Raw genomic sequence first — 26,034 nt, forward strand, 5'->3', positions numbered from 1 at the left:
CAACACAGGGTAAAAATTGTTTATTGCACAGCTTCGGGGGTCTTCCGTCTTCGGGGGTCTTCTCGCCGGACTCCTCCGCTATCTTCTTCTAGCTCTTTTACTAGCGGAGGAGCCCGGCTTTCTTCCTCGCCGCCGGCCTCTTCTTCCGACTTCGGGGGTCTTGTCCCCCTCTTCGGTTCTTCTGCCGGGCCACCGCACCTTCTTATAGCTCTTTTACAGGCGGTGGACCGGTCTTCTGTCGCCGCTGTCGTCGCCTTCTGTTCTTCTCTTCAGATGTTGCCTCGTCGTATCCTCCGCTCACAATGGCTCCGACGCAACGCATGGCGACTTATATAGGGACATCACCGGATGATGTCCTGCCCATTATGGTGTCACAGTCCCAGAGGTGATGTCCCTATATAAGTCGCCGCGCGCCCGGTCCCCCGTCATTGTGAGCGGAGGGAGCGACGAGTCAACATCTGAACAGAAGAACAAAAGAACAGAAGGCGGCAGCGGCGACAGAAGACCGGGCCACCGCCTGTAAAAGGGCTATAAGAAGGCGCGGTGGCCCGGCAGAAGAACCAAAGAGGGGGACAAGACCCCCGAAGTCAGAAGAAGAGGCCGGCGGCGAGGAAGAAAGCCAGGCTCCTCCGCTAGTAAAAGAGCTAGAAGAAGATAGCGGAGGAGTCCGGCGAGAAGACCCCCGAAGACGGAAGACCCCCGGAGCTGTGCAATAAACTATTTTTACCCTGTGTTGTGTTTTTTTTTGTACTTTTTTTCTCAGGTGAATGGGTACATTGTACCCCATACTCATTCACATAGGGTGGGAGGCCGGTATCCGGGGGCCCCCTTATTAAAGGGGGCTCCCGGATTCCGATAAGCCCCCCGCCCGCAGACCCCGACAACCAACGGCCAGGGTTGTCGGGAAGAGGCCCTTGTCCTCATCAACATGGGGACAAGGTGCTTTGGGGTGGGGGGGGGCGCGCGGCCCCCCCTTCCCCAAGGCACCCCCCATGTTGAGGGCACGCAGCCTGGTACGGCCGGGTAGCGTGCTCGGACAAGGCTCTGATGTGGACCTGGGGGTACCCCCCTCCGATTTTTTTCGGCGTTGGGGTTCCCCTTTAAGTTCATACCAGGTGGCGGGGTCAGCGACGTCTCCTTCGCGGGCCCCGCCTACCTGGAGACCCCCTTAAAATGAGCGGACTTTTCTCCGGGCGGGAAAAGTCCGTTCATTTCAAAAGTACGACGGACTGGCATACGCACGGCCGGATTGTCCGCTGAAATGCAAGTCCGGCGGGAAGATTGGAGTGCAAAACTACTTTCTAAGTCCGCCGTACTTTCGGGTAAAAAAAGTCTGCCGGAGGCTACACACGGGGGGATTGTCCGGCGGACTTGAGTTTGCCGGACTTTTCCACCCGATTGTTTGATCGTGTGTACGCGGCATTACAGTCATTTAGATCCCAGATCATCATCAACTGACAGTCCATTTCCATCTCTGACATCACCACCACGTCCTACTCTTAGTGCTACTTGTAGTACACCCAATTCTGCAGCCTTGTTTTTGAAAACTTGCTCCTAACTTGTAGTACACCCAAATTTGCCAGCAAGAAAGCATCTCGCCTTTGAATATTTGACTAGTGAAACAAAAGATAATTGCATGCTTCTCCCTTCTTGCTACAATAAATTCTCTCAGCTGCTCTGACCTTGGGACAACAATCAGATGGGGTAAGCTTACAATCTGTCTTTTAATATTGTGTTTATTTTGGCTATCAATGCATTATTTATATCAGTTATGTCTGTAAATGACTACTGCAATGCAGTACATGCATTGAGAAGTGAAAAAAAAAATTGCTTCACTTTAAGTACATTTTTGTTTTACATACATGCTCTGGTCCATTGTGTTCTTAAAAGCAGGGTATGCTTGTATGCAAAATATTTCATATTATAGTAACCAATACAAGGATGCTAAAATTATAGATCTAGAACACGTCAACCACAACCTGATCCCAAGCATGAAAATAAACCACATGCAAATTCCTGCAAAATAAAAAACAAATAGAGCGGGTGTGAAAAAAGGAAGTTGGGTTCAGGGCTGCCTGTTTGCCGTACAAGTTGTTGAAATGTAGAATCTGCTAGGGTCAGCAAAACAACATCTAAGCTGGAGGATGCCGAAGGCGACCCAGGAGGCCCAAATAGCATCAAATCTGTCTCGAGTGCCTTTACACGTGGTAATCCACTCCTCCACCTCCATAATCTCAGTCACCTTCCTGGTACACTTCCCTAGACTAGAAACTATCAGGCTTTTACAGTATATACAGTTGTGCTCATAAATTTACATACCCTGGCAGAATTTATGATTTCTTGGCCATTTTTCAGAGAATATAAATGATAACACAAAAACCTCTCTTTCACTCATGGTTAGTGTTTGGCTGAAGCCATTTATTATCAACTGTGTTTACTCTTTTTAAATTATAATGGCAACAGAAACTACCCAAATGACCCTGATCAAAAGTTTACATACCCTGGTGATTTCAGCTGATAACTTGCACACAAGTTGACACAAAGGGGTTTGAATGGCTATTAAAAGGTAACCATCCTCACCTGTGATCTGTTTGCTTGCAATTACTGTGTGCGTATAAAAGGTCAATGAGTTTCTAGACTCCTCACAGACCCTTGCATCTTTCATTCAGTGCTGCACTGACGTTTCTGGATTCGGAGTCATGAGGAAAGCAAAAGAATTGTCAAAGGATCTGCAGGAAAAGGTAGTTGAACTGTTTAAAACAGGAAAGGGATATAAAAAGATATCCAAGGAATTGAGAATATCAATCAGCAGTGTTCAAACTCTAATTAAGAAGTGGAAAATGAGGGGTTCTGTTGAACGGTCAGGTAGATCAACTAAACTTTCAACCACAACTGCCAGCAAAAATGTTCCGGATGCAAAGAAAAACCCACAAATTACTTCAGATGAAAAACAGGACCCTGAAAACATGTGGTATGGCTGTTTTAAGATGCACAATAAGAAGGCACTTGAAGAAAGATGGGCTGCATGGTCAAGTCGCCAGAAGAAAGCCATTACTACACAAATGGCAAAAGAGTATGCCACTTACAATACGCCAAACAGCACAAAGACAAGCCTCAAACCTTCTGGAACAAGGTCAATTGGAGTGATGAGACAAAAATGTAACTTTTTGGCCACAACCATAAACGCTACATTTGGAGAGGAGTCAAAAAGGACTATTATGAAAGGTACAGAGGTGGATCACTGATATTTTGGGGATGTGTGCGCTACAAAGGCACAGGAAATTTGGTCAAAATTGTTGGCAAGATGAATGCAGTATGTTATTCAAAAATACGGGAGGAACATTTGCCTTCATCAGCCAGGAAGCTGCGCATGGGACGTACTTGGGCATTCCAACATGACAATGATCCAAAAATGCAAGGCCAAGTCGACCTGTCATTGGCTACAGCAGAATAACTTGAAGGTTCTGGAGTGGCCATCTCAGTCTCCTGACACCTCAATATTATTGAGCCACTCTGGGGAGATCTCAAAACGTACATTTCATGCAAGACAGCCAATAATATACAGGAATTTTTTGCCAAGAAGAATGGGCATCTTTACCATCTGAGAAGATAAAGAACCTCATCCACAAATACCACAAAAGACCTCAAGCTGTCATTGATGTTAAAGGGGGCAATACACGGTATTAAGAACTGGGGTAAGTAAACTTTTGATCAGGGTCATTTAGGTAGTTTCTGTTGTCATTATGATTTAAAAAGGGTAAACACAGTTGATTGATAATAAATGGCTTCAGCCAACGCTAACCATGAGTGAAAGAAATGTTTTTGTGTTATTCATATTCTCTGAAAAATGGCTAAGAAATCGAATTCTGCCAGGGTATAATTGTATGAGCACAACTGTAGGTTTGAGACCTTTGGCAGCATTAAGGAGGTTCACTACGTTTATAATGAGAAAGAGAGATGGTGGGGAAGAGGAGCGGGGAAGATCAATGTCCAGAATCTCTGTTATTCAATCCTGGCCATCTGCCCAGAAAGGTGATATTATGGGACAATCTCACTACATGTGGAGGAATGTGCCTCTCTAACCACAACCTCTCCAACAAAAGTCAGGGACTGATGGGTAGATACAGGATAAGGACGCAGCACACGGTATCATCTTGTTAATGTCTTAACTGTTTTCTTGTGTTTTGCCGTGGGCCGAGATTGAATGAGTCAATCTATATAGGTATAGCAGTTGCTCCTCAGTAAACTCACACTGGAGGTTGTGCTACCTTTCCCTAATAAATGTTGGCTTAGTACTAGGGGTAGCCAAGGCTAGCAGTTTATAGAGAACCAAGATCATATCTGGAACAGGATCCTTTGTAGCCCAAAGGCCATAAGGGTAGACCTGGTCCGGGTTAGGTGACCTTGTGTATGAAAATAAAAAATTAAGCTGGCGATGCCTCCAAAAATTAAAGGGCAAGCCAGCAAACCTTCTCCCGAGGGAAGCTAGCGAGGACAGGGTGTCTCCCTCCATAAAATGGGACCAAGCAAAAATCCCCGTCCTGCACTCAGGTTCCAAAAAAAGAAAAAAAGTCTTGCGGAAAGCCGCCCATAGGCAAAAAAGGTGACGGGGGGAAGGTAACGGGGGGGGGGGGGGGGTTGTGGGGTCTGGGCAGTAATATGGAGTTTTGTTAGTGCAATATTTTTTAATAAATGGGATTGGTTTTACAATAATCACACTGTAAAGCCTTTGTTTCACATTTATATGACATCTGATGCAAGTGAGAATCGGATGGTTTGTGCGGAGTCTTAGGAGAGTCAGACCTGTGAATGGGCTGCCTGGAGCTGATGCTTTATCTACCTATAGTGGAGTTTTTGGTTTAAGTGCTCACTGACCTTCCTGAATAAGGAGGATATCTGGTAATCCTCCTGTGTAAATATCTTCTGGGTGTCACCACCGCTATCCTTGGATTTCTAATTTCTTCACATTTGGCAGAAGGACACACACTAATATATATATATATATATATATATATATATATATATATATATATATATATATATATATATATATATACACACACACACACACACACACACACACACACACACACATATATATATATATATATATATATATATATATATATATATATATATATATGTATGTGTGTGTGTGTGTATTTTTTTTTTTTGAAGAATCACTTTATACACGGTTTATTGGTGTTCACAATTTATTTCACGAAAAGTAATTTTTCGCATTTATAGGTCACTTATGCAAATTTTTTAATTTATTTTGTATTTGTTATTAGCACTGCACTGTGTATTTGAAGTGACACGGATTGTTCAGTCTATCCCAGACATTAAGAGTGTGACCCAGCGTGCATAAGACAAGTTACAGCCCGCTATGGTTTTTTTTCCAAGGGGAACCCAAAGCTTAGAGGAAGCATGAAACCGCCAGTTAATAATGCGCTGAAGCCACCCTATAATAACCCAGAATTTGTGTAATTTTATCTGCCTGCTGGTCAGATTAAAGGTCACTGGAGGAGACAATGCTGGACAGGAACTTTTAGGCCGCATACACACGCGGGGACTGTTCGCCCAACTTTGTCCGTCAAACAGTTTCGGCAAACAGTCCGCTCAAAATTAGCATGGACGGACATGGCCAAACACGACGGACGAACAGTTTGCTGAAACCGTGCGCGATGACGTGAACGGCACGTACGACGGGACGAAAAATACGACGTCCTATACACTGCATTATAACTTTCGGCGTGAAAATCCTTTCTGAGCATGCGCGCAACTTTGTTTGACGAACAAGCCTACACACGCGGGGACTGTCCGCTGAAACAAGGTTTCAGCGGACAGTGTTTCGGAATTTCCGAAAAACCTTGTTCAGCGGACTGTTCGCTGAAACTGTCCGCTGAAAGCCCACACACGAGCGGACTGTCCGCTGAAACTTGGTTTCAGCGGACAGTTTCAGCGAACAGTCCCCACGTGTGTACGCGGCCTTATAGTACAAGCTGTATTTCTGTGGTATACAGAAGTCTAAATGGTTTACAGGCACCAGCTGTCAACATAGATGTAAATAATACAACCACACAGAGCTTCATTTCGTATGTGAAAAGTCATCAAAAAGGTTCAGTTAAGGCCCTGCTCACACTGGCATTAGAGCCAAGCCAGAGGCATAACTAGAACCTTCAGGGCCCTGGTGCTAGGAACCATGAAGGGCCCCCCTGTCCTTTGGTCCCGGGGGCCCTTTCCAATGATTCTGTGGTCCTTTTCCCCCATTGTAGGGCCCTTGATTATGTGGTTCTGCAGCAGGACCCCTTCCTGACATCTTGGGTAGGGTTGCCACCTTTTCTTCAAGCCAAACCCAAAGACTTTAACAGCGCACAGCAAATTCCTTTTTTGTAGTATACACTATACATATATTTTGTGATTAAATACTGTAAACAAGTCTAACTGTATATATTTAAATCACAGAGTTCCCCTTTACATCTGAATATGCAGTTTCCCATTTACATCTGAACTTGCAGATTTCCCCTACACTGTAAGGGCCCCCCATACTGTACAGACTCTGATATAAGGGAGAACTCTGGGGACTTTGATATAAGGAATAACAGTGAGAACTCTAATGTAAGGGGAAACAATGCAGACTCTAATATAAGGAAGCCCTTGGAAACTGGAGCCCCCACTTACATCAATGTCCCCAGCATTCCTCTTTAATAAGGGTTCCCAGAGCCCATGTTACTTAAGAGTCTGCAGAATTTCCATTTTTCCATTCATTGTTCTGTATGGGAAGGCAGATGTAAACGGACATGTTTACATTTCCGCCTGCCTGCATTCGAGCCAATGAAAACAGATGGATGGAAATCCATTCACCATCTGTCTAGTGCAGGGGTGGCCAACCCGCGGCTCTCGAGCCACATGCGGCTCTTTGATCGGTTTCCTGCGGCTCTTGCGTTCGGGCTGGTTCGGGCTGTTTCAATGTGGTGACAGGCAGCCCGAGTCTCTGCACTCCTCCGCTCCTCCCACACATCAACAGCCAATCAGCATGTAGTGTCCCCAGCCCGCCACATTTGAATACATAGGCGCTGGAGTGAGGCTGAAGGGGGGCAGAGGAAGGAGAAACACGCTGTATCTGAAGCCGATGAGATACAAAAAGGTATGGCCACAAGTGTGCAGGTTACTGATCTGTCCTCCCTTCTCCCTCTGTCTTGCTCTGTACTTTTTTTTTTTTTTTTTTTTATAACAGTTTCACCTGAACACTGATAAGATCTGCTCAGCACATTCTCTGTCTGTTGATAGTGTGACACACTGCTGGCTGTTAACCATTTCAGCTTCTTTTCACTTATTTATCCAGAGCTCTGTGTGTGCTGCATGCTTTCTGTGATGTTTTTTGGAAGAATTTACTGCTAGTTCAGGCTAGAAGACCCATTAACTGTTTATTGTTATCCTGACCAGTTCACTGTTTGTAAGACAATTTGTATTTTGGAAATTAGATGAGCTGCTGTCTTCTGTCACATGGATGTACTTTCAAAGGAAGATTACTGACCTGTGGTCTTTGTAGTGTTAAAACAGTGTGTGACATTTACAATAAATCCAGCTGAGCAAAAGTATGTGTGTATGAGGAAGGGATGGGGTGATGTTCATGTGTGCCCATGCGTATGATGTGGCTCTTTGCGGTAACTCGGTAAAAAATGTGGCTCTTGGTCTTCGTCTGGTTGGCCACCCCTGGTCTAGTGGATTGGATGGCAGTCAGACTGGCCCATATAGAACAGTGAGCTGCGTCTGTCTGCTCTGCACAAGTGGAGCATATACGGACCTGTCATCAGCCTGTTCAGTGGGGATCAGCGGAGAGATCACCCGCTGAGAAGGCAAATCCGCTTGGCAGAGTCCATCTTTGTAAAAGGGCCCTAAGGGGGAGCTTTGTGGACTGTAATGTTAAAGGGAACGCTGATATAAGGGGAGCTCTGGGAACCCTGATGTACGTGGATCTCTGCTCATCAAAGCTCCACTTACATCAGAGTCCCCCGTTACATTACATTCCACAGAGGCTGACGAGAGAAGAAAGGAAAGGTGGGACGCTTCACTCAACATAAATTGAGGCTTGGGCCATGGAGTTCTGCCACTGTTGTCAGCAAGCAAGGCCTACTAGCCTATGCTATACATACACATAGTCTGGCAGAGCATGCTGGGGCTTGTAGCGCACCACACCAAGGAAACTCCAGCAGGCTGCTGTGTTGGTCTCCTCATTGACTGACACACCCGTGTGCTGCTTTTTTTTCAACCACTGTGATGTTTGATAAGGAAGGAAGGTTGTCTTGGAGAGCTGTGGATCCCCTGCGGAGGTTTGTAGCATCCATGGTAAAAGCTGGCCTTCCCTCCACGATCTAGCTTTCCAAATGTTGAACTTTCCATTTGAAAGGCACGGCCCTACCAGGGATTGGAATGTTGGCGAAGCCGCAGGTGTGTACACACACACACACACACACACAAAAGGAGACGATCCTGCACACTCTTTTCTCTCCTGTCCCTGCAAGGAGGGAGGAGAGGGCTGTCGGTAAGTACAGGGTCTGTGCACTGCAGTGTGAGAGAGAACACTTGAGCTTTATCCCAGGCTTTTGCCGCCCCCCCCCCCCCCCCCACAGTGGCAGAACTACAAGGCCCAGTCGCAAATGCGACTGCTGTGACCCTGATAATTCCGCCACCAAATCAAGCATTTGAGGTACAGCTCCCTGAAAGCCTAGCAAAGCAGCCTACATCGGATAATATGGACAGCGATATAGTGTTTGTATTGATTCGTGTCGCAAAAATAAAGCTACATGTCAAGTCTGGAAGGAGTTGAAGCGTGTCAGCTCCTTCCATTGGAGTCTATGGTAATGCACTGTAAATGCGCTTGTAGCATTTACGGTGTTTATAGAGCATTTGACAAGTGTTTATCAAATATCAGTAAGGTGGGAAAAACATACTTCCCTCTTAATAAAAATAATCACTTGGAGGGTGTCTGGGGTGTGCTTTTGATGCACATTGTTTAATGCTAGTATCAGTGTTAGATTTTGTGCAAGTGTCAACCTAAGGTAGCCTGTATACAAAATTTATGAATGAAAAGGACATGTTAAATTCAACTCATAAGAGAAATTCTTCTTGATAAGAGACTTCAAATATACCATTACCAACATTTCGGAGCTTAAATTCTAGAGCATTTAATATGTTATGCTGCAGTTAAAACACCTGTGAAATATTCACCACTCTTGGACTGGAATAACTGGCAATAAAATCCCATCTAATTAAATAATCTATAAAAGCAGGAATGGCAAAACAAGCATAAGGATACTAGTAAAGATTTAAGTGTTTGTTACCTTAAAATATACAATGGATATAAAAAAAAAAAAAAAAAAAAGGACTACATAAACTGTTAAAGCGTTTGCTAACCCCCCAAAAAAAAAAAAAAAAAATGGATCCTGGTCCTTTAAAGCATGTTATACAGCACAGTGCTTGTGCTGTGTCATTTGGCCCCCTGTAACACCTAAAAAAAAACCTGACTGATCCAGCCAATTTCTGGCCTCCCCTATGTGAACTGACCGCTGCTGACCCCCGACACCTTGGCCAGTTTATAAACCTCCATACCCTGCTCTCCTGTGTCTGTGTCCTCCTCTATCCTCCTCCCCCCCCTCCCCGCCTGTCAGCTCCCCGACCTTCCCACCTGCTCTAAATATAACAGTAGTTTTCTTTCTATAGTTCCGTCTGTTATAAAACAGGAAGCTCCGCAGTGGATGTCATTTATAAAAATATGCCATATAATAGATTATTTCAGAGAGCTGATCGGCGCTCACGTGACTGCCCGCTAGTCTCCTCCTTTCCTCGGCTGATGTCAGCGAGGGTTTCCCAGCACCTCCCACTGCAGCTATCACATCGGGAGAGGAGACCAGCAGGCAGTCACCTGAGCGCCGAATGGTGCTCTGAAATAAGGTATTATACAGCAATTTTTTAGAAATGACATCCACTGCGGAGCTTACTGTTATATAATAGACGGAACTAGAATAGAAAAAAATATTCTGCGATGTAAAAAAATAAGACAAAGATACATAATTTTAGAACGTTTTCCACCTTTAATGTGACCTATAAACTGTACAACTCAATTGAAAAACAAACTGAAATCTTTTAGATCTTTAAAAAAAAAATAATAATGTGGTTGCCTAAGTGTGCGTATTAAGCTATCGCATTCAAACGTTTGTTAAATAGGAGTCAGTACACATCTGCCATCATTTAAAGTGCCTCTAATTAACCCCAATTAAACTTCAGCTGTTCTAGTAGGTCTTTCCTGATATTTTCTTAGTCACATCCTACAGCAAAAGCCATGGTCCGCAGAGAGCTTGCAAAGCATCAGAGGGAGCCATCAGTCAGTAGAAGGGTACAAAAGACTTTCCAGGGCAAGTCAAGTGGAGAAAATATAGCACAACAGTGACATTACCAAGAACTGGAAGTCCCTCCAAAATTGACGAAGAGACTGAGAAGAAAAAACTGGTCAGGGAGGCTGCCAAGAGGCATACAGAAACATCAAAGGAGCTGCAGGAATATCTGGCAAGTACTGGCTGTGTGGTACATGTGACAACAATCTCCTGTATTCTTCATATGTTTGGGCGAGTAGCAAGACGGAAGCCTTTTCTTACAAGCAAAAAAAGCCCCGCAAAATTGTGCAAAAACACACCTGAAATTTCCCAAAACCATGTGGGACAGAATTCCAAAAGATAGGTTTGGCGCAAAAAACACTGCACATCACCAAAAGAACACCATAGCTACCATGAAGCATGATGATGGCAGCATCATGCATTGGGGCTGTTTTTCTGCTGGAACAGGGGCCTTAGTCAAGGTAGAGGGAATTATGAACAGTTCCAAATGCCAGTCAATATTGGTACAAAACTTTAATCTTTCAGCATGACAAGGACCCAAAGCATTCATCCAAATCAATAAAGGTATGGCGTCACCAGAAGATGATTAAAGTTTTGGAATGGCCCAGCCAGAGGCCAGACCTGAATCCGATTAAAAATCTGTGGGGTGATCTGAAGAGGGCTGTGCACAGGAGATGCCCTCACAATCTCACAGGATTTGGAGTGATTTTATAAAGAAGAGTGGGCAAATATTGCCAAGTCAAGATGTGCCATGCTGATGGACTCATACCCAAAATGAATGAGTGCTGTAATAAAATCAAAAAGGTGCTTCAACAAATTATTAGTTTAAGGGTGTGCAAAATTATGTAACAATGTTATTTTGGTTTATTTTTACTTCCCTCCACCTAAAAGCTTTCATGTTGTTGTTTAACCGAGTTGTACAGTTTATAGGTCACATTAAAAGGTGGAAAAAGTTCTGAAATTATTTATCTTTGTCTCATTTCTTTTACATTACAGAAACCTGCCATTTAACTTTAAATATACCATGTTTAAACATCATATTAATTAATTTATGGTACTCATGCTTCTGTTTAACCGCTTGCCAACCAGCCGCTGTCATTTTACTGTGGCAGGTCGGCACGATCCCACGAGCCACCGTAGCTATACGTCAGCTCATGGGATCAGGATACACTGCGTGGGTGCCGACGCTTGTGGCCGACGGTCGCAATGACTGCGGGCCACGAGTGAGCACGAGAGGCAGAACAGGGAAGTGTGCGTGTAAACACACAAATCCCTGTTCTGCTCTGTGAGGAGTGACATATCGTGTATTCCTAATAGCTAGGAACCACGATCCGTCACTTCCTCTAGTCAGTCCCCTGCCCCTTCAGTTAGAAACAAGTAGCAGGGAACACAGTTAACCCCTTGATTGCCCCCCTAGTGTTAACTCCTTCCCTGCCAGTGACATTTTTACAGTAATCTGTCAGTGCCCATCTGCAGCCTTATAAGTGCCCATCTGCAGACCCACCATTGCCAGGAATGCAGCACCCACCATTGCCAGGAATGCAGCACCCACCATTGCCAGGAATGCACTCACGAGCACCAAAGATTACCTACAGGAGAATCTCCTATTTAAACGGCGGTCCTCTTTAATAGAAAGTCATGCCTCCTTTGATGGACAGAACAGTTGTCCAATGGCAGCGCCAGAGACGGGACTTCCTATTACAGAGGCCACCCGTAAACAGGAAATTCTTTTGTGTGCGTGTATGGCGCTCGTCCCGCCTCCTCCCTGTCCCCTCCCAGGCATATACATATTTTGTGGCCCTGGCGCTGGGAGATTGTCAGGGGCCACAAAAGATGTGTCCAAATAACTAGGCGGGCCATTCAAAACCGGAACGCGGGCCGCAACTGGCCTGCGGGCCGGACTTTGGACATGCCTGGTGTATGCAGTTTTCTGCATGGAAAAAAAAAACTGGTGTTAACAGGGCACATAACTGATGCGCATGAAAACTGATGTCAATGTGCATAAAAACTCACTGAAATGCACATGAAAGATGATGTGAACTCAGGTCTTTGCAAGTGAAATCTGCGTGGTTTTCCCAATCAGTTTTCATGCACATAATGGTGTGAACAAGCCCAAAAGCTTCACGACTATTTTGACAGATTTTTAGTGGCTTCTTTTACATTGTATCTGTAAAGTAACATTTCTTGCATAGCTAGTTGTAGTGAGTGACATTCAACTGGACTCCAACTTTGAAGACATTGCTTAGCTTATTCAATCCACCTCTTCAGTTCCAATAAGTATCAAAATGATGATACCCCAACATGTTTATCTACACAGGTAGCTAGTTACCTTAGTCGAACTCGCACAGAATGTGTCAAGGCAGATGTTGATTGTCCAAGAATAGGGCGAGCGGTGTAAAAAGCTGTAGAACCATCCTGTTCTAGTTACAAAAGTCTACCGTTGGTGTTAGGAAGTCTGCATATCTAATAATCTTATAAAATTCTACAGGTTTTTCAAGATTTAAGCACAACTAACGATGTCTTGTTTGGGTTGTTTCCTCCATATAAGCGCAGACTGAAATGTAACACTACATAAAACAGAATTTTTAAAGTGAAGCCTAAATACTGACAATTTACTTTAAAAAAAAAAAAATGGATTTACAGTGATATCTAGATATCAGGCCAGCTCTGTGTTTTATCATGTGCATTTTACTGACCATTCTTTCCACATCAGACCAAGGCAACAACTCCTATAAATATGATCTATTAACTGTGCCTGAGAGGAAGTGATGACCCATTTCTGATGTAGAAGAGTGACATCCACCTCCCCATTTTACATCAGCCACAGAAATCCATACAAATAATTTACTATTCAGAAAGAGATGTATTTTAAGATTATTTTATCTGTGGTTTAACAATGCTTAGACTATATACGTAAATATCCTTAGTAGCTATGGTAACACAAAAAAATAAAAAAAAACGAAGTATAGATTAAAGAGCAGGTAAGTATAACATGCTTGTTAAAAAAAAAAAAAAAAAAAAAAAAAAAAATTGTCAGATGCTTTACAATAAGTTTTTTTTTTTTTTTAAACAAACATGTTATACTTACCTGCTCTTTGTAAAGGTTTTGGACAGAGTCCCCTAACTGGAGCTCCAGATGCCAAATCCAAGGCAACGCAAAATGCCTTTAAGGTTAAAGTTATTTTGCGTTGCCTTGGATTTGGCATTCTTATTCGCTGCGTTTTTTTTCTGTGCAAGTCAACCAGAAGCTGAAAGTCGATGAGTTTTCCACTTTAACAGAAAAGACTGTTTCTACTTTAATCCCCACCCTCTACACAACTTTATAATAATTGAGTTGTTGGGTCCCAGGTGGTATGTCTTCGTATAAGGTGATTAGGGATGGGCTTGGGCGTGTTCGCACACTCCCCGTGCAGAGCCCGCCAGGAAGTCGGCACGGCGCTGATCACAGGCAGTGAGACATTTCTCGATCTCTGCAGCCGCACATCGGGAAAATGTCTCACTGCCTGTGATTAGCGCAGCGCCGTGCCGACTTCCTGGTGGGCTCGGCACCTGGAGTGTGCAAACATGCTGGAGCTCATCCCTAAAGGCGATGAAGACTGGACAAGGCAGTGTTCATTAAACAAAAAAAATGGCTCACAACATATATGTCTGACATTCACCTAAGTACGGAGCTTAAATTTGAGTAACAGTTTACCTCAACAATGGCATCACTCAGGTGTTTCTGTTGTCGGAAAAGTATGTTAGTAGCTCCAGCCACAAAACCACGTATGCTGACATCAGAGAGAAGATGATGCTGCTGCAGTGCCATGTATGGCAAACACAGGTAACCCTGGAATAATATTAAGTAAAAAACTCAATTTAATATGCTTATTTTTTGACAAGACTTTTGTGTTATAGTGTTTAGCCAAGTTGAAAAACACAGTTCTCTTTTACCACCACTGATCTGTAAACCTGTTATATTTTTCCTGTTTGTTTTTTTTACAGCACGTACACTGAAATAGAGCGAAGGTAAAAGTATACTTCCAATCATGGTCTGGTACAGACCTAATAAATAAATATTTTTCTAACTACATGCTTTATCATTTATGGTACGCCATATGAAACCACTTAATATGGTGGGCATTCTGCTGCTTGCTTATGATGGTGAATCCCCTATATCAAGCACACAAATGACACCGTTTATTATTACTTCTCTCTTTGGTTTGGTATATTCACTTTTTAAACCATCTTACATAACTTAAAATTTTCTTTATTGACTCACATTTATCAAGCAATGTCAAACATTGAAAAAATAACCATGCTTTACTAACGCAAATGCAGGTGGATGAGTAGCACTGTGTATTAGGTCTTAAAAGCATTTGAACTGAAAACTTTCAATTCTTATTCAAATATAGGATAGGACTTGTGTTACATGTGTCTATAACACTTTAGCTGGTCATACAGGATTCATTTCTTTTTCCTAGACAAGCACATTGAATGGAAAAAAAAAAAAAGAAGAAAAAAGAAAGCCGATTACCCCATCCTCACATTTGAGCTCAACTCAGTTTTGTTCCAGAAGTGGGACAGGAGGTTCCTATTCCACTGCCGGAACACAACGCTGTATACTGTATTTAGCTGAGGCTGTATACACAGTTTATACTGTGCTCCCATGCGCTGAAATTGTTAGTAGATATAATAGTTCATTTGGACCAGTTTATCTATCTGAAAGGGTCCTTTCACACGGGCGGATCAGTGCTGATCCGCCCTGTGGATATCCGCTTGCTCAGCGGGGATCGCCAGAGCGATCTCCGCTGTGCAGGAAGATGACAGGTCTGTCTCTGCACACTGTGCAGGGACGGATCTGTCACAGCGCCGCTCTCCCCTATGGGAGATCGGGTGACGATGGACCGCAGTGTCCGTCGTCACCCGATCCGATGACGGATGGAAAAATAGCTTTTTCCTCCGTCACACTTTTTCGGATCGGAGCGGGTCGGATGTCGGCAGACATATCACCGCTGACATCAGACGCTCCATAGACCTCTATGGAGCATCCGTTCAGGTCCGCCTGAAAAACTGACAGGCGGACCTGAACGGATCATCCGTGTGAAAGGGGCCTTAGACAATGTTTTTAAAAACAGAAGTCTACTTCTGTTTTAACACACATCCACTGTCCTACCAAATTATTTACTTTGCTCTGTACCAGTAACCTCTGTGCCAATATCATGTTTGTTCTTTAAATGCTAGAGGAACAGATGCATCTTATGTGAGGGGCTCTCAGACTACTTTATCTACCTGCCTAAAGACAAGTCCTTACCCTCACAGGGAGCATAATTATACTAAAGGTTAAATGTTTTTTGAGTTGCCATTCTTATTCACTGCTGTTTTGTTCTGTGCAAGTCAACCAGAAGCTGAAAGTCAACTTAAAAAGTTCTTTCAGACAACAGGTAAAACAATCAATAAGCTATTAATACATCAAGTCTGTCAAGTCTGTTCTGCAGAACCTGTCGCACCACTGGCTTCTGCCAAACAGGCATTCTGGTAAAACGAGCATCTGATCAGCCAATGGCTGAGAGCACTAATCAGGGTGTTCTGACGGGGGTCAGCCTCCCTATCAGAACACAGACACAGCAGGGGAGATCGCTGCAGTAACATCGCTTGTATTAGTATGGCGATCTCTCCATTTCTTTTTCCATTCAGCCCACTGTTTTTAAATAAAAAAAATAAAATAAACTTCTAGAGTGTATTAAAGTGTTTGTTAACCCAAAAAATTAAATAAATACAGATCCTGGCCCCTAAAGCAGATTAAACCGCACAGTGCTTGTGTTGTGTAATCTGCCCCCCTCTAAACTGTAAAAAACCTGGCTGATCCTGCCACTTCCTGTATCCCCCTCTCTGCGCTGACCATGATAATCAGGGCTGCTGAGCCTTGACCACCGTATGTCCCTCTGTCATCCGCAGCCATGCTCTGCTCTCCCCTCCCCCTCTGTCCCTGCCTCTCAGCTTCATGCTGCGCCTCTGTCTCCGCCGCCCCACTCGTCGCTATTAGTACAAATAAAAAAAAAATATAAATGGTCACTGCCAGTCCCTCTATTATAGTCAGGCATACCACACTATATTAGTCTTATATAAAAATGAAGCATTTAAATATATTTTTAGAGCGCTCTTCGAGCCGGTCACGTGACTCTCAGCCTGTTTCCAGGGCTACTGCAGAAGGGACTGAGTGGCCATGTGACCTCCCCCGATGACGTCAGAGGGAGATCTCGGCCCCTTCTGCAGAAGCCATGTATCAGAGATGTAAAGCGGCCGCAAGTCATGTGACCGGCCAGAAGAGCGCTCTAAAAAGATATTTACAGGCCTCGTTTTTATAAAAGAAATGTATAGTGTGCTATGCCTAGCTCTAATAGAGGGGCTGGCAGTGTTTTTATATATGGGTTGACAAACACTTTAAGCTTTAAAAAGACACCTTAGTTTAACTAGGTTTCTTTAAAATGCACTGTAAAAAGATTTCCACTCACTAACAGGGTCAGTAACAGTACACTTCCTAACATGTGCTTTTTATGATCCCATTTTTTATTACTTCACCAACAAGAAAATTTCGAAGGCATTGTTCACACACAGTGCGGTGACCTGCGTTTTAATGCACTGGCTGAATGAAGGTAACCACTAGGACACACAGAAAACAATTGTTTTCTATATGTACTGTTCCCACTACAATGCAGTGAGCTGCGATAAAATGCATTAAATTACAGCGTATAGGAAGGGAACGCATGTTACTCTACAGCAGAGCAATGCACTATGCAGCAGCAGCATGAACAAAGTTTAATTTTCTGCACTTCAAATAAAGTTGACAAAAAAAAGGGAACTGTGTTATGCCCTGAAATGTGCATCAAACAACACCCTACTGCCCCGCCTCCCTCTGACGCCCTGGTAAAGCCATGGGGAAGTCTCCGTGCATCTGGGGGGGCGGGGTCACCCGGGAATGTCACCGTGTGGCCCCACCCTCAGTTATACAAGAACGGCGGGCGTCTCTCATGGAGGCCGGTCGGTCGCAGCATTTTTTTTTTCTTTTTCAGTCCATCAGTGGAGTGAGAGAAGAAGAAGATGAATGGACTTTGTGGGACATTTTTATTTTTTAATAAAGCACTTGTCCCAAGCTGTGTCTTGTCTTTTGACCATTTTGACACTGTTTGTGAAATGGTAGGGGTGCATTTACCCGTTACCATTTCACACGGGGGGGGGGGGGAATCTGGGGGCCCCTTGTTAAAGGGGGCTTCTAGATTCGGATAAGCCCCCCCGCAGACCCCCACAACCACCAAGCAAGGGTTGTGGGGATGAGGTACCTTGTCCCCATCAAGATGGGGACAAGGTGCTTTTGGGGCCTACCCCAAAGCACCCTCCCCATGTTGAGGGCATGTGGCCTGGTACGGTGCAGAGGGGCGCTCTCTTGTCCCCACTCTTTTCCTGTGGCCTTCCAGGTTGTGTGCTCAGATAAGGGTCTGGTATGGATTTTTGGGGGGGGAACACCACGCCATTGTTTTCTAAATTTTGGCACGGGGTTCCCCTTAATATTCATATCAGACCTAAAGGGCCTGGTATGGAATTTGGGGGGACCCCCACACAACTTTTTTTTCTAAAATTGGTTTGGGGTTCCCCTTAATATTCATACCAGACCCAAATGGCCTGGTAATGGACTTTGGGGATCCCATGTGTTTTTTTTTTTAATGACTTTTATATGAATTGCAGGGACCGACAATTACAATTCATTAAAGCCGGGAATGACTTTTTTCCTTTACAAATGTCATTTTGTGCAGGGACTGTTCTAAACACGGGAAAAATATGCCACTTTACAGGCATACTATAGACACCCCCCAGGTACGAAATTTAAAGGAATATTTCACTTTTATGGTTTCACTTTAAGCATTATTAAAATCACTGCCCACCAAAACGCTTTTTATGACAATAACTTGAATATAATCCTTTAAAATTAGCACTTTTGATTATCCATGTTCGTGTCCCATAGACTTTAATGGTGTTTGTGTGTTCTGCTACATTTTTTGCCTGTTCAGTATGTTATGCTGCAAACCGAACAGGGTGGTGTTTGGCCCATCCCTACTTATCATAAGCTTACCTGCAGATACTAGTTTATATAAAATTCGTTTACTACTACTTTAATCAAAAGGGAGAAGGGTGGATTGGTGAAGCACAGCAATGCCTGGATTAAAAATAAATAAAATATAAAAAAAAAAAAAAACGACCTATTTTTTTGTACTAAGTGCACTGCTCTGCCCAATTAGCCCTACGTATATACCACCTAAAACACCTCATTCACGTATCTCATGGGTTATGGCAATTCAATTTCTAAAGAAGCACATCCTGACTAACAAGCAATGTGCCTCTTCGCTGCCTATTATACTAACCTTTGTAAAAATTGCTAAAGGCATTCCATACTTGTCCTCTTCTAGACCAGATATCAATCCAGGGACAAATACCGCTTGGCCTGCTTTTGATTGTGGCTGAACAGTAATGGGAACACTTCCTGATGTTACAGCATCTTTACTAAGAGTTTCAGATTGCCCTGGCCCCAAATTCCATACTTCCCCTTCATCTGTTGTAATACATTCTTCTAGGATGCTTGGATCCAGCGTTTCCCAGTCACTCTCAGTAGATTCAGGAGATGTATGAGATGGAGGCTTCAGATGTTCAATACTACCATTTAAGTCCACTCCAGGCTCAAACACTGGTCCTTCTGATTTGCTGTCCTCTAAAATATGATTGTTTTTAGTTTCAATGCTCTCATCTTTGGAATTAGGGTTTTCAAGGGAAGCTGCAGGAATATAGTCCTGAGATGTAGGAGTTGAAGAGAACACCCCTTCATCTGCAATGCTCTGTCGGGGCCTGTACTGGGAACTGTCCGTGAGTCCATGCTCAATCATGCCTTTATGATAAAAACAACATTTTGAAATAAATAAATATATACACTCAAAGCATTTGATTTTTATTTAATCAGTATACCATATTTTCTATCAGCAACAGAACCCTCAATTTTCCTAAATAGATATATATATCTATATCACACTCACAGCGGGTAAAATAAGTATTGAACACATTACCATTTTTCTAGGTAAATATATTTGTAAAGATGCAACTGACAAGACATTTTCACCACATATCAGTAGGAACCCATTCAATATATACATACAAAGAAAACAAAACAAATAAGTTCAGAAATTAAAGTTGTGTGTAAAAAAAAAATAGAATGACACAGGGAAAAAGTATTGAACATATGAAGAAAGGGAGGTGCAAAAAGACATGGAAAGCCAAGACTCCAGCTGAAATCTATCAGTAATTAGAAAGCAATCCTGCCCCTTGTCAGTGCAAATGAATATCAGCTGGTTTCAGTTTCAATTGATGGCTTTTAAAAAGGAGTCTCATTACCAAGGTGTCACATAAGAAACATCTCATGATGGGTAAAAGCAAAGAGCTCTCTCAAGACCTTTGCAATATTTATTTTTTTAAACAAATATTTACTGAAACATTGCACATATATAATACAGGGAAACCAAGATCTGCACAAGTCAGACCTTGGACATATAATGGTTAGCTTTAAGACATACAACATATGATATAAACTAAGCCCAGAAGGCACTTCAAGGAGGTACACGAGTCTCCTACTCTATCACATTTTTCTCCTACAGCATTAAAAATTAAGATTATTTGCGTATCCTCCAACTCCTTTGAGGAAGAAAAAAAGAAGGTGGGGGGAAGAGAGGGGGTCCCAGCCAAGAGCCGGATGGGGGTGGGGTGGGGGGCAGAGAAGAGGGAGGAAGGAAGGATCCAGAAAAAAGGACTGAGGAATAAGAGAAAAGCACCACCACACCACATTAAATTCAATTCCAAGAATGGAAAAAGTTTATCTATTCAGAGATTCAGCTGGACCGTAAGCATCAATCCAGGTGGACCACACCTTATCAAACTTTTTTGGACAGTTTTTGCTTTCATAGGTCAATTTATACAGCGGGAAAAATACAGGGACATGAAAGGAAAATAAAAAAGCATTTTAGCTTGCATATGATTGGATGATAAAATCAGCAGAGCTTCCCCTCATTTCAGATCTACCCCTTAGATTTACGACTGCACTTCCAAGTACACTAGTAGTGCAAAGTGGATTTGCCTTTTATAAATAACCCCCATAGTTTTATATCTAGAGGCTACAATATCTTCCATAATGCCCAGCAGCACCAGGCGGGGGTCAAGCTGTAGAGACCAGTCCCAGAGCTTGTTCAGATCTGCAATTACAGATTCTAAGTACAAGCGGATAGCTGGACATTGCCACACCATGTGTAAAAAGGTTCCATTAGAGGACAAACAGCGTGTGCAGGTAGAGCTAAGCTGTGGATAAATATCTGCCAACCTCTATAATAAACCCTGTGGAGGAACTTTAACAGTATAAAGTGGTCCTTAGCTGAAATCATTGTTCCTATATAAGAGTTTACACAGTCCTCCCAGTCATCAGTAGTAAGCTCCAGTATATCCATTTTCCACCTGTGAAAAAGTTTTACAAGAGGTTTGGATATATGAGTCTGTCAAATTAAGATATAAGGAGGATAAGGGATTGTCCATCAGTCTTGACATCAACAGCCTCTCAATCCTATCGGTCTCTAAAGTGATAGGTTCCTGAAACTGAGCCCTAAGTAGGTGACGTAACTGAAACGATCGGAAGGAGATACTTGGAGGCAGAGCAAATCTGTCCCTCAGTGTAGCAAAGGAGGAGATTCTCCCCTCTTTGATAATATGTTTTAGAGTAACAATGCCCTTAGCCACCCATAATTGAGGTTCTGGGATCTGAGTAAGGTATCTCAATTGGGGATTACCCATAAGTGGGTATGAGGCGAAAAAGTACCCTTTTTCCTATATATACACCTCTAGCTTGGACCCACAAGCGTAGTGTGCATAAGTCCACAATAAACTAGATTAGTCAGCGCACCCTAGGAGCCTAGCAGTGCCATCTCAAGAGTAGTTGCTGGGCTTTGGGTGGATTGACTGAACCACCAGCAAACCATTACTGTCACCGCAGCACAGTAGTACATCTGCAGGTTGGGGAGGGCGAGACCTCCCCGGGAGAGGGGCAATTGGAGAGTTGTTCTGGCCAATCAAGGGATCTTACCCGCCCATACAAATGAAGTAATAATACCATGCAGTCGGACAAAAGTCGCCTTGGGCACTGGGACCGGGGTGTTCCTGAAGAAATAAAGACATTTTTGTACATAAAACATTTTAACTATATTAACTCTACCCACAGGCTACAATGGCACAGTACGCCAGGTCTGACACTTGCATGCAAATTGAGAGCTCAGATAGATATCCAACGTACTGCGCACTTTTATCCCCAGATACTTGAATTCCTCCACCCACTGCAATGGCATACAGGTATCTCCACGTGAAACTGAGGGGTGGAGGGCAAAAAGGACTGATTTTCTCCAATTGATACGGATCCCCGAGAACCTACCAAATCAATCTATAATATGCAGGGCAGCTTGTAAAGAATCCACATCCTGCAGATACGATAGTTTTTCATGCAGGGGGCCTACCCGTATACCCTGCACACCAGGGTCACATAACAGAAGAATCGACAAGGGTTCAATGGCCAGAGCAATTAACCCCAGGGAGAGTGGGCATCCCTGCCTCGTCCCTCTAGAGAGAGGGAAGGGAGATGATAGTACCCAGTTAACCCTCACTCTAGCCACTGGACTGCGGTATAGCTGTTTTATCCAACCTATGAACTTGGTCCCAAATCTAAAACGCTCCAATACTTTCCAGAGGCATTCCCATTAGATGGAATCAAATGCTTTTTCAGCATCGAGTGAGGCGACCACCCCCGGAGAAATCTCCATCGCCATATCCATATGAATGAACAATCTTCTAATATTTATGTTCATCCCCCTTCCTGGCACAGAGCCAGACTGATCAGAGTGTACTAGGGCGGTGATGACCGTATTCAATTCTCGGGCAAGAATTTTTGTGAGTAATTTGGCATCCACATTCAATAATGAAATAGGATGAAATGAGGATGCACAGTTCTAAAACTTTCCCCAGTTTAGGTACTACCACGACCAATGCATCCGACAACTGATCAGGGGAATCCAAGTGGGCTCTATATTCGTCAGTCAGGACCGGGAAGTCAGCGGAGGTGAAGTACATGTGTAGGTTGTCCTTGGTATAATTAACTTTTGAGGTATACAGTTCCGCATAGAACCTGTTGCTTTCTGTAATTTACTGTAATCCTGCAGGTCTTTAGTCAGAACATATTGTTGTTCCAAGCTAGAAGCTTTCATCTCAGCTTCACCCAGTTCAGCCCTTACTCTCCTGCACACCTAACCAATCAAAAGTTGTTACTGTCTACTAAACGGTCTACTGTCTACTCTACTAAAAGCCTTAAAAGCATCCCAAAAAACTGTCTCAGCAGCGGTGCCAGGCTTAAGGCCCCAATATGTGAGCATCTCCGACCGGTACGGTCTCTGCAATCCAGTATCTGGATAGTCTCCACAGCTTGTCATTCATATTTTGAGACAAAAAAAAAATCTGTCTGATCGGAAATTCCTCTAGGCAATATTTTGTCCTGTTGAATCCTGGAGAGGAGAGGACCCCCCGCATAGGCCAGGTCTATGCGGGGAAAATGTTTTGTAGGTGGCAGAATGGCACGTATCTTCTCTAGAGGTCGGATCTTTCCACCTCCAGACATCCTGCAGACTAAAGGTCTCCACCTAACACGCCAATTCCGTAGGGAGGCCACTATCAACAGAGAGTCTGTTCCCCTCAGGATCTGGAGGCATGTTAAAGTCCCCCATTATCAGATTATTATCCATAGCACAAGTAGCCACCATCATAATTATCCTATGAAGCAGTTTAGTTGAGGCTGGAGGTGGCAAACACACACCCACCAGCACCAACTCCAGGCCATCAATCACCGCATGTACCAAGACATACCGCCCATCTGGGTCGAGGTCCAACTAACAATTGAAAGGGTAAGAACATTCAAACTAGGATACTCACATCCCTGGCAAAATTAGAGAAAATGGAATGGTAATGAAACCCTATTCAGGGTTTTTTAAGACTAAGTGTTTTACTATAATCCTTCAAGAAATGGAATACCAAGGACCGCTTAACATGAGAATTGAGCCCTCGTGTGTTCCATGATACTACATTAAAGTGAGCCATAACAGCAAGAGAGAAGAATTATTGCCTATTAACTCAGTGTACTTACATACATGGATGGAGCGGCAGTCCACTCCCCATACTGTTCATGGTGAAACTTCAACCCTTGGGGGCAGGGTCTTCAAGAGGCAAAGGGTCCATTGCCAAACAGAAAAAAACAAATAAGAACAAAAAGGGCAGTGTACTGCAGAAAGGCACACCCTGTAATCCAAATAAGGTGCAGGTCACCCGGAAAAACTAGGGGTACAAGGCTTGTAGAAACAGTAAACGTTACAAACAAAGCAGGTAACAGTGTGTCCGAGTGTCTCCGTTCTCTCAGGATTTTTTCAAGATATGAATGGAGGGGGGGGGGGGTTTCCTATAAGAAGGGGAAGATCAGTACCCAAAAGGTGAGAAGTACAGGGGAACCTTAGTGGGACCCCCCATATAAAGACCCCCAATTAGCACCCCTCCAGGCACAAAAGGTGCATTGAGCGTTACCCCATGACAAAAATATATCCCTCAGCTGGCAGAGAGACAGGCAGCGTTGGTGAACACTGATTTCCAGGAGAATGACCAGGAGTGATCAGGCTCTGCGAAGGGTATCCAGCCAGTTAGCTGCTTCCTCCAGCAAGGTGACTGCCATCTTGGATCCTGAGTCTTGCCAGGAACAGCATACTATATTTTATGTTCTTTTCTCTCAGCCGGGAGTGAACATTATCAAAGGTCTTCCTAAGGTGCTGGGTCTCAACAGAATAATTCGAGAATACCATGAGTTTAGCGTTCTTGTATCTCAGTTCCCTGGAGGTCCTGGCCTCCCTGAGCACCAAATTACAGTCACAAAAATTCAGCAACTTAAAAATAAAGGTACAAGGAGATGCTCCAGGGGGACCCTTATTGGGCGGGATACAATGAGCACACTCCATCACAAATTGGGAGGAAAATTGAGCATTAGGCAGGAGTGGTCGCAGGGGGGTTGCAGGAGGGTCTCCGTAAAGGCTGTAGGGTTAGGACCCTCTGACCACTCAGGTAAGCCCAGGATGCGCAGATTGCTATGGCGATTGCAATTTTTGGCATCTTCTGCATGGAATTCCAAATGCTTCACCCTGACCTTTAGGTCTGCAGAGTGATCTCGCTGCACATCCGTTGCCGAGATCCACTGCTCCACCTCCACTAGGGGCTCCTGAATGTATTCATATCCCTGCGGATATAGCCAAGCTACAAATAAACATGAGCCATCTTTTCAGTTACTGTGGCATGACAGGCAAATAATCCCCTGCATCAGAGCCTGGTAAGCCACAGAGCCCTCAGTCACAGAACCCTCCGCTGCAGAGCTCTCTCCCTCCATCTGCAATGCCATGCTGTGGGTAAGTGATAGCGGAGGATCCCTTCACTTCTGGTTTCTTCTTGGAGCCTTTATATGGGCAAACCGGACCAGCACTATGACCCCTGCGCATACCCGCCAAACCCCCGGTGTGAAGGGGAGAAGAGAGGCAAGAAAGCTCAGTCCTGCACCAATCCGACTGCAAGATTCAAAGACCGGTCAGCCGAGCTGCACAACTACACGTCCGCTCCAGACACCAGCTTGGACACGCCCCCAACCTTCACAATCTTATTGCTGTAAAACATACTGATGGTTACAGAAGGATTTCTAAACTTCTGAATGTTCCAGTGAGAACTGCTGGGGCCATAATCCGGAAGTGGAAAGAACATAATTTCAACATAAACAGGGCAAGATTTCTGACAAAAGAGTGACAAGAAATATCAGAAGAGTTTTTCAAGAGCCAAGGACCCCTTGTGGAGAGCTTCAGAAAAACCTAAAATTAGCAGGTACAATTGTTATAAAGAAAACAATAATGCACTTAACAGCCATGGCCTGTATGCATGCTCACCACACAAGATTCCATTGCTGAAGAAAAAGCATGGAATGTTGTGCAGCAAACATTTAAAGTTTGCTGCACAACATTTAGCCAAGCCTGTGAAATACTGGTGTGGGGCTGTTTTTCAGCATACAGTACTGGCAAACTTAATTTTCTTTGAAGTATGAATGAAAAAATGTACCATGACATTCTTGATAAAATTCTGCTGCCATCTACCAGCATGATAAATATGAAATGATGGTGGACAGTTCAGCAAAGATCTCATATACAAAGCCAAGGAAACTCTAAATTGATTTCAATGACTGACAATAAAGCTGCTAGAATGGCCCAGCCGATCACCTGACTTAAATCCAATAGAAAATCTATGGAAAGAACTAAAGATCAGAGTTCAAAGAGGAGGCCCACAGAACCTTCAAGATTTGAAGACTGTGGAAGAATGGGCCAAAATAACACTCGAGCAATGAATGCATCTAATTTCTCCATGCAGGAGGGGTCTTGAAGCTGTCATTATCAACAAGTTTTGTACGAGGCAGTAAATAAATTTCAGTTAGGGTGTTTAATACTTTTTTCCTCTGTCATTTTATTTTATT

At 43.7% G+C, this 26,034-nt stretch overlaps 1 protein-coding gene across 1 annotated transcript in view; it reads right to left on the bottom strand.

Annotated features, from left to right (window-relative positions):
• The window catches only part of AVL9 (AVL9 cell migration associated), a 138,380-nt gene that overhangs the window by 47,167 nt on the left and 65,179 nt on the right, over positions 1-26,034 (bottom strand). The window contains exons 11-12 of the mRNA XM_077491700.1: positions 18,791-19,308; positions 14,089-14,223 (exon numbers count right to left, since the gene is read on the bottom strand). Of these exons, the coding sequence (XP_077347826.1) occupies positions 14,089-14,223; positions 18,791-19,308 (653 nt within the window). The remainder of the gene's footprint in view (positions 1-14,088; positions 14,224-18,790; positions 19,309-26,034) is intronic.

This window comes from Lithobates pipiens, unplaced genomic scaffold, assembly GCF_037356315.1.
Source record: "Lithobates pipiens isolate NorthernLeopardFrog02 unplaced genomic scaffold, aLitPip1_a1.2 Scaffold_19, whole genome shotgun sequence".
Classification (NCBI taxonomy): Eukaryota; Metazoa; Chordata; class Amphibia; order Anura; family Ranidae; genus Lithobates; species Lithobates pipiens.